The sequence below is a fragment of the Corylus avellana genome, chromosome 2 (genome assembly GCF_965113065.1).
Source record: "Corylus avellana chromosome 2, dhCorAvel1.hap1.2, whole genome shotgun sequence".
NCBI classification, from domain to species: Eukaryota; Viridiplantae; Streptophyta; class Magnoliopsida; order Fagales; family Betulaceae; genus Corylus; species Corylus avellana.
Genome location: NC_142491.1, coordinates 40,688,316 through 40,698,093, shown reverse-complemented (window position 1 = coordinate 40,698,093; position 9,778 = coordinate 40,688,316). Strand labels below are relative to the sequence as shown.

At 36.6% G+C, this 9,778-nt stretch overlaps 1 protein-coding gene across 3 annotated transcripts; it reads left to right on the top strand.

Annotated features, from left to right (window-relative positions):
- Positions 1-3,404: 3,404 nt before the first annotated feature.
- Positions 3,405-9,778, top strand: LOC132190494 (histone-lysine N-methyltransferase, H3 lysine-9 specific SUVH6-like). 3 transcript variants are annotated; one of them, XR_015911517.1, is made up of 4 exons: positions 3,405-3,686; positions 4,403-7,769; positions 9,310-9,444; positions 9,554-9,778. XR_015911517.1 is itself a non-coding variant. In XM_088513674.1 (3 exons), exon 2 carries the CDS (start codon positions 4,434-4,436, stop codon positions 7,728-7,730), a length of 3,297 nt encoding a protein of 1,098 aa, XP_088369800.1. In that variant the 5' UTR covers positions 3,405-3,686; positions 4,403-4,433; the 3' UTR covers positions 7,731-7,761; positions 9,310-9,547. The 3 variants fall into 3 exon arrangements, 2 of the variants coding, with proteins under 2 accessions (XP_088369800.1, XP_088369799.1); XM_088513674.1 differs by lacking the exon at positions 9,554-9,778 and having other exon boundaries at positions 4,403-7,761; positions 9,310-9,547; XM_088513673.1 differs by lacking the exon at positions 9,554-9,778 and having other exon boundaries at positions 9,310-9,547.

The following is a 9,778-nucleotide window of genomic DNA, read 5'->3' as shown; positions in this document are numbered from 1 at the left end:
GGCAGAGTAAGAAGAGAAGGTCGGATTTAAAGTGAAGAGGTAATTTGCTTGCTTTCTATTAGTATATATTAATGTTTTTATTATTATTTCTATTCTTGCTCAGATGCTCATGTGTAGATACAAACACACCATTTAAGTAAGAAGGTCGAAATTGAGTCTCAAGGTCAGACTTTTTCTTTTCTTGAGAACTCCCAATGGTTGGACTTTTCACCAGATTTGGGAGGTTTCCTGAACTCACTCTTTCTTGATTTGAAAAAATTTCTGAATCTCTTGGGAAGCATGTCAAATTCTCATCAAGAGGAGTCACTAGCCTTTTCCCTAACTATTTTCAAGGCTAAGTTTTTTTTTCTTGGGTTGAGGAAAGGTGAGTTCTTAGGTGTAGGGGGATTCTACAAGTTCCTCTATTCTCATTGTATCAAGGTAAATGCCTTTTTCAATAACAGTGACCTTAGGTCTAAACATCTCAAGTAGAGATTGCATGACCTTTCTGTTTTTGGAATCTTCTCACCTAAGTTAAACTGGAGTTCACAATATCATTCAATTTAGCAAAGAACTCATCAAAAATTTTGTCCTCTTTCATTCTAATCTCATCAAACCTAGAGGTCAACACCTGAAATTTTGAATTTTTAACAATTTTAGCACCTTCATGAATCACCTCTAAGATATCCCATGCATCCTTAACCATTTCACATAGATATTCTTTTGAAATCCTCTTGTGAAACATCCACAAAGAAAGCATGGAACATATTACTATTTCGATTATAAGCATTCAATTCATCCTTAGACTACATGTCAATATTAGTAGCGGGTCTAGTCCAACCATTTTCAACAGTCATCTAAACACGTTCATTCAATAACTTGAAGAACACTCTCATGTGAACCTTCCCGTAAGCATAATTATTGCCTTCAAAATAAGGAGGAACAAACAAAGATTGAAATTGAACAAGAGCCATGACAAAGGATTTCAAGGATCACGCTTAAAAAATTAATCCAACAAAGTGAACCAAGGCTCTTATACCAATTGAAGATTTTTGATTTAAACCCAGGATACAACACAAGATTACCAAGTTAATTGTTAAGTCAATTACCAAAGTTATCAATATGAAAATTCAAGAAAGCATAAAATCAAACAACACAAAGGTTTTAGTAACGAAGTGGAAACTTTTTGAAAAACTCTTCAAAAGTAAAACTACTGAGGAGAGCAGGCAACCCCAAAAGCATCCACTATAGAAGACTTATGTTAGAGATTGATCTTACTTACAAAACCTTTGTAACTCCCAAGATTCAATTCATAACCCCAACAAACGACTTGTTCGCCTCTTACCACAATAATTCTAGAACCTTTGTCTTTCTTCTCCATGGATCACTTTCATGAGCGAATCTTGTCCACTTCAACACATAACTCTAATGGCTATAGGCTTTTTTTGTGGCTTGAATGGCAAGTATGAAACAAGGAGAAGACTTGAAACTATTTTGGCTAAAGAACAATGGTAAACCTCCCTTATAACTATGAAAATAGCCTCTTCGGGTGTATGGATGTTGTGGCATATGAGGCCTATATAGAAGGGGAGAAAACTAAATTTGTTAGGCTTAGTTGGCTACTGAAAAAACAATATGCCGCAATTGATGCGAACCAACTAGTAACAAAACATAGGAAATGATAAATCAGCTACTTCGAGAGAGCTGTGATCTTCATTGGCTACTTCGAAGGAGCCTTGACCTCCAAAACATAGTAAACTGTATTCTAAAATAATAATCAATAGTTCCCCTTTAAATAGAGAAACAATATACTATTGATTACATAATAGACCAATTAGGTCTTTACTTGAACGACTCTAATAAAGAAAGAATCTAGTTATTTATTAGACTATAAAATCTACAGAGATATACTCCTTATTGGACTCTAACATGACACCGGACAATATCAAATAAATCAAACAATTATGATCGTATCAGCAATCTTGTGTGAACGATAATTAATTATGTTTGAACAAGATCTAGGGTTTCACAATTTTTATTGTGTGGTGGTCAAATGGGCTTCAATTAGCACTTCAATCAAGGTATTATGTGCTCCTCTTGTTCGAATGGGTTTTGAACGAAACTATGATCGAATCATTCTATAAGTGCCTTTGGCTGTGTTTGCCAAGAGGCTGGACCCAGGGCCAGCACTGTAGTGCTTTTTTAGGAATATGTGTTTGATTGGTTTTAATGAAAATGTTTTAATGCATGCAAGAACCTAGAAAGTTCAGTATTTATTATGTGCAGCATTTCAAGAACAACTAGTATTTTGTTAGTAGAGTCTTCAGTAGTTACTATGCAAAGCATTTCAGAACAACTAGTATATGTCAGTTTAGTTTTCATTACATCATACTAGTTTTCACTTTTAAAGAATAAAACCCTCTCTCATTACAATTCAAGTATAGAGAAATTCATATTTGGTTAGAAAGTTTTAGTATCATATACTCATGAGCTCACAGTTTTACTTATAATACTTTGTTTTACAGAAATTACAGTTGTCGCAGCAGAAGAGGGACCAGAGTAGGAGAGGTAGGCTCGATCCTTAGGGTTTCCTTTCGGCTTGTACAGTTTTGGATCCAACGGATTGTAATGTTATCCTGATCAGATGTATTTGGATGACATATGTGCCCTTTGTATATGGCAATAGTGTCTGTTGCTATGTATCTAAGATATGTAGTTTGGACAAGAGATGTAAACTGTAATGATGAATATATAAGGATATAACAGTAGCACCACGTCTCAAGGATAAGGATATAAGGATATAACAGTGCGAGTTTTTATAAGGATATAATAGTAGCATCATGTCTCAAGAAGCAAAGATCAATGGATTGAATCCTCCTTCCCCTTTTCCTTCTTCTTGAAACACGTTACGATAGAGATATATGATGTTTTTTTTCATCTTTCATAACAACCATTGATATTGAAAGTAGTAGATTTTGCATTTGTTAAAATCTTTGTTTTATATATATATATATATATATTTTTTTTTTCTGTTATTAAAACAAACATATTAATAAACAACTATTTAAAAAATTTACATTTATGACATATCAAAACATTTTTCCAAACAAAAATAAATAACTTTCAAAAGATATAAACAAACATTCCCACCTTTTCTGCCATCATAATCTTCAATAATTCTGAAGATATTATACAATGTATAATTTCTTCTTTTTTTTTTTTTTTTGAGTGAATAATTTCTTAAATACTAACTAACCATTGATTTCAAATTAAATAGTGAAATTTCACCATATTTATTCCTCATTTTTATTAATACAATATTCATTATATTTAAAAATAATAATAAATACCGATATAGAAAAACCATTTAAAAACAAATTAAATTTTTGACTGAAATGGACAGAGGGGTACTGCAATGCCTGTTTCTCTGCCTGTACAAAACGGTATCGATTTAGAACCTGGAAACACTTTAACGGCGTCGTTTTGCATATACAGAACAACGATCTCACCCTTAAATCTCATTCTGATTATTTTTCTCGGTTCAAGGTTCCTTGCCTTCCCCTTTCTGTGGTTAAAGAAAACCTAATTTTGCTCAGTTCATGCGAGCACTTCGGATTGCAGTTTAAATCTCCAACATTTTTCATCGGGTTCCAATCATTACGAGCTGTTGATTACTCTGAAAATCACTGGTCAACTATACGTCCATGGTTCGTCTTCTTTCCTCTTCTTGATTTTTCCCGATTGGTATGTCTGTGGGACACTAATCTCTTAAAAGCTTTTATTGCATGGAGACTTTCAGGTTTTTTTTTTTTTAAAAAAAAAAAAAAAATTTAATAGCAGTAATTTTACTTCAAATTTGATGCGAATTTAAGGATTAATCTCCATTTCTGTTTTCTCTTAATATGCTGAAAATTTGGTGTACGGTTCTTAAACAGTTAATACTCCAAGCATTTAGTTCCTCACCTAGTTTTGGCTGAATACAAACAGTTATATCTTTCATATATGTTTTGATTATTTGGAAATTGTTGGGAAGGAGGATAATTAAGTTTCTGAATGTTGGTAGATTTTTCATTTTTTGGATCTGGGGACACAATGTTTTAAAGAAATCCTGAATGTTATTTTTGTTTTAATTTTCTCTGCGGTTTGGTAAGTCACTAGAAGAAGGGAAGGGTTATTTTGCCGGTGGAACTTTGGTTTAATTTTGTAAGCAGTGTTATATGTTCTGGATGGGGGTTTCTTTTCTTTTTAAATTCCTGTGTGTTTAGTGTTTTGGTATGACCTGAGAAACCAAAATATAAGAGTTCGAGTTCTCCTTTGTTTTCTGGTTGTCTTGTCTACAAGCAAAATGTCATATTCATTTGTTGTTTAATCTTTGGAATTAGTATGCTTTACTGATACTTATTTGGTTTCTGGATTGCTTTAGAGTGCTGTTTTGATTTGTTTTGGAAGTTCGAATGGGGGTTATGGACAATAAGCTGCATTCAGAGTCTCTTAGAAAAGTTACATCAGTAAATGCTAGTCATTCTGAAGGAAGATTGAGAAAATCGGCAATGGAGAACAGTGATTGTTCTTTTCGTACTAGTCCACCAAAGTATAAGAGGCGCAAAGTTTATGCGGTTCGTGACTTTCCACCATTTCCTCCACAAATCCAGTCTACAGATATGCTTGAGCGAAAAAATGTTTCGACATCAAAGGAAGAAGTGGTCGTTTCATCTGATAAGGTGAGTGGACTTGAATCTGTGAATGCTGAACCTGTAAAAATGCAGTCACCAGCTTTGGAAGCTTTGAACAATGCAGGGTTGAGTGAACATGTAAATGGTTTAGAGTGCAAAGTTTTTGCTACTGGGGAATTTCCACCAGAGTGTGGACCATTTGTTCCACGAATCCAGTCTACAGAGATGCTTGAGGAAAAAAATGTTTTGAAATCAAAGGAAAAAGAAGTGGTCGTTTCATCTGATCAGGTGAGTGGACTTGAATCTGTGAATGCTGAACCTGTAAAAATGCAGTCACCAGTTTTGGAAGCTTTGAACAATGCAGAGTTGAGTGAACCTGTAAAGGGTTTAGAGAGCAAAGTTTCTGCTGTTGGTGACATTCCACCAAGATGTGGACCATTTGCTCCACGAATCCAGTCTACAGAGATGCTGGAGGGAAAAAATGTTTTGACATCAAAGGAAGAAAAAGTGGTTTTTTCATCTGATGAGGTGAATGGACTTGAATCTGTGAATGCTGAACCTGTAAAAATGCAGTCTCCAGCTTTGGAAGCTTTGAACAATGCAGGGTTGAGTGAACCTGTAAATGGTGTAGAAGATGCAGCCTGTGATTTGTCAAAGGATTTACATTTGGTGGGTGCTTCCGCTTCAAAGGAAGAGATGTTTTTGCCAAGTGGTTCTAAATGCTGCTCATCCTCTGGTGCTCCCAGTGTTGTTCCCAATGGCAATGGTTTGAGGAAGACTATGGCTAAAAAGTATCCTCCACGAAGAAAAGTTTCAGCCATCCGAGACTTCCCTCCCTTGTGTGTAAGGAACGCCCCAAATCTTAGTAAGGTAGGGAGTGTGAAAGTGCTTACTTCTCCTAAGAATAGGAGTTTGGGTCAAGAGAAGTCTGATATGGGTGACAGGCCATTGGAAGACACTGAAAAAGCTGACTTGAAGCGAATGGGAGAGGATGTTCAAAATACAGATGCACAGAAGAGCAAATTTCAGGGGATTGTTTCTGTGATAAATGGAGACAAAGTTGGAGCTGAATCTGATGGGCATGCTACTAAAAAAATCAGGAACCAAGATGGATTTGAAAGGTCTTCTGAGATTAAGGTGTACCAGGAGCCTGTGTTGGACAGGGTCGTGGTTCTGGGTCTGATGGCTGCCCCAAATTGTCCTTGGAGGCGTGGGAAAGGGGCCTATAAACCATACCCAACTGGCATTGCAAGTGAAGGTAAAGAAAAGAAATATCGTTTTCTAGAGCTTGGAAAACATAAATCTGCTGTCAGGACAAAGGATGAAGCAAAAGTTTTTGGAGTAAAGCCTAAAAAGGAGAAATCATCTATTTCAAGAAACACTGCTAAACAAGGTATGAGTCAAATTGTTGTTGTTAGGGACAAGGAGGATTCTCCTAAGAAGGATGATGAATATTTAGACTTTCATATGCCTCCAGAACCATGTAGTTTTGGTGTAAACCTTCCACCCATTGGAATGAGTATAAGTGGTCAAAGTCACAACAGTGATGCAATTACCAGAAACAAAGTGAGGGAGACACTGCGGCTGTTCCAAGCTGTCTGTAGGAAGCTTTTGCAGGAAGAAGAAGGAAAGTCAAAGGAACAAAGAAAACATAATAGGAGGGTTGATCAAAAAGCATCAAAGATTCTTAAGAAGAAAGGTAAAGATGTTAACACTGGTGAAAAAATCTTGGGTTCTGTCCCAGGAGTTGAAGTTGGTGATGAGTTTCATTACAGGATGGAGCTTAATATTATTGGCCTTCATCGCCCAAGTATGGCTGGAATAGATTTTATGAAGCATGATGGGGAGATCCTTGCAATTAGCATTGTATCGTCTGGGGGCTATTTTGATGATTTGGATAATTCAGATTCCTTGACATATACAGGCCAGGGAGGAAATGTGATGAATACTGATAAAGAACCCGAAGATCAGAAACTTGAACGGGGAAACCTTGCTTTGAAGAATAGCATGCATAAAAGGAATCCTGTTAGGGTGATCCGTGGCTCTGAGTCCTCAAATGGAAAAACATATATCTATGATGGGCTATATCTGGTGGTGAAATGTTGGCAGGATTTGGGGCCACGTGGTAAGCTGGTTTTCAAGTTTCAGTTGGACAGAATTCCAGATCAACCAGAGCTTGCTTGGAAAGAAGTCAAAAAGTCCAAGAAATTCAAAGTAAGGGAGGGTCTCTGTGTGGATGATATCTCACAAGGGAAGGAGTCGACTCCCATTTGTGTTGTGAACACCATAGATGATGAGAAACCTGCACCATTTAAATACATTACCAGCATGATATATCCTCATTGGTGCCACCCTCTCCCTCCTAAGGGTTGTAACTGTATTAATGGATGCTCAGATTCTGAGAAATGTTCCTGTGCAGTCAATAACGGAGGAGAAATCCCATTTAACTATAATGGGGCTATAGTTGAAGCAAAGCCCCTCGTCTATGAGTGTGGTCCTTCTTGCAAGTGCCCTTCTACTTGCCATAATAGAGTCAGCCAGCATGGTATCAAATTTCAGCTTGAAATTTTTAAAACCAAATCTAGGGGATGGGGTGTGAGATCCCTTAATTCGATTCCTTCAGGAAGTTTTATTTGTGAGTATATAGGAGAGCTCCTTGAAGATAAGGAGGCTGAACGAAGAACCGGTAATGATGAGTATTTGTTTGATATTGGGAATGACTACAATGACAATTCTCTTTGGGATGGACTCTCGTCCCTTATGCCTGATGTGCATCCAACTTCCTGTGAAGTTGTGGAGGATGGTGGCTTCACTATTGATGCGGCAGAGTATGGCAATGTGGGGAGATTCATCAACCACAGTTGTTCTCCCAATTTGTATGCGCAAAATGTCCTATACGATTATGAGGACAAAAGAATTCCTCACATAATGCTTTTTGCCGCTGAAAACATTCCTCCGTTGCAAGAGCTGACTTACCATTACAATTACATGATAGATCAGGTTCGTGATTCAAATGGCAATATAAAAAAGAAGAGTTGCTTTTGTGGTTCTGTAGAGTGCACCGGCAGGATGTATTGATGCAGAGTAAGAAGATAAGGTCTGATTTAAGGTGAAGAGGTAATTTTATTGCTTTTATATTTGTAAAATATGTAATGTTTTTATTGTTATTTCTATTCTTGCTCAAATTCTTGTGTAGATACAAACACGCCATTTATATGTAGATACAAACACACCATTTATATGTAGATACCAACGCACCATTTATATTTAGATACGAACGCACCATTTAAGTATGAAGTTCAAAATTGAGTCTCAAATTTGAAGGTTTTCCTACCTCTCCAGTTCTTCTCTCTCACCCATTTGGCAATGTTCTCATATTGGGAACATTGTTTTGCCACTGTTTACCACTTACGAGCTGTATCCCCCCCTTCACTTGTATTGAATTGTTAAATAAGAGGAAACTTCCAAAAAGGCTAATGGTGATCCCGTATATATGTTTATGCAGTACTGCATAAGCACCTGCACTTCTTTGAGAATTTGGGATAACTCCTTTCTTTTCATTGTATTGCTTTCTCATCCATCTCGTGGGATTTGTTTAAACCCAGGAATTGATTTATTAAGTTACCTTCTATATCTGCTTCCATTTAGGTATCACTTTGCAATAATTCTAGCAAGTTACTTGATAGATATTTATTATCAATCTTGGCTTCAGAATTTTTCCACTAGTTAAGAGGTATAATTAAAGTCAGTTTCATATGTGTTGTTATTGCCTTTTGCAATAATTTATTGTTATCATTGTTACTTGGATGGTGCCTTTAGGATGTATATTGCAATGGATAATCTGCATAATTGAGATGGCAAATATTCTCTTTTGAGCTGGTTCTATATGTGTAAGAAAAGTGGTGAAACAGTGGAGCATTTGCTACTTCATTGTCGTTGCTTGTGATCTCGTCTTTAGTTGTCTCCATCACAAGTGTCCATTTGGGTTATGCCCAAGTCCATGGTTGACTTGTTGGCTTCAGGGGATCGTAAATTTGGTGGAGGGGAGGGGCTTTGTTGCTTGGAGAGTTATAGCATCTTCTCTGATGTGGTGTGTATGGTTGGAGAGAATTAAGATGGCGTTTGAAGGCAAAGAGAGGTCAGTGGGACAGATTAAATCGGGATTTCTCAGGATGTTGTTTCAGTGGGATTTGGTGCAACTGTCTTTTGGTTTTTCAGGCCCTTTTGTAGACTTTTCAATTCTGAGCTGCAATTTCTCTTTTATTTTTTTCTTATTTATTGGGTTTACCTTTTTGGTACGCCATTTCCAGCTACATAGACTGCATCCCCTTACTCTTAATCAGTCATTATGACTTCTATATTTCATTTTTTTGATAAGTCATTTTTATATCTATGCTTGAAGGGCTTGTCAAATCCAGTAAATATGGGCAGGAATCATGTGAATTTGGTAGCCAATCACAGGAATTAAACTCACCATTGAGCACTAATAGTCATGAACTTGGGTACGGGTACTAGCTAGTATTCTTTCATGCATTTGTCGTGAAAGTGAAATACAATTATTTTTATAGAAAAAGTGCCTTTATAATATGGTATCCTTCCTGCACTTTCTGTCGCTTTAAAGGGTGAAAGTTATTGACAAAATTATTGATCTGAGCAGTAATTCACACCCTCCAGTAAAGGGATTTGGTGGAGGAGCATGTTTGGAGGACTAAGGGTATCTTGGTTCGAGGTACAAAAGGAATTGCAGCTTGGTGAAAGAAGTTAAGAAGAAATTGTCAGAATCAGAAACCATGTATGTACTATTGCACTGTGCTTGCGTGGCTGTCTCATTCTTCAGAGGTTAATGATCTAGAATTGTTTGTAATGTATGCATTTTTTTTTTTTTTTTGACACCGAGGCAGGGCTTTTTCGACCTATACCTGGAAAGTAAACTCCAAATACACGACCGAGAATTGTTAGTAGTGCGTATACCAAGAATTGTTGGTAGTACGTATACACAGTACTGAGGTACTAGCCTGAGCAATTTTGATGGAACTTTGGCGTAAATGGGTTCTAGCTCATTCGGTTTTTACATATATCCCTTGGATGATGATTAAGTTGTCATATCAAGATGGTTATTTAGTTAT

Coding starts and splice junctions, on each gene's coding strand:
- LOC132190494 (XM_088513674.1), top strand. CDS start 4,434: ATGGGGGTTATGGACAATAAGCTGCATTCAGAGTCTCTTAGAAAAGTT.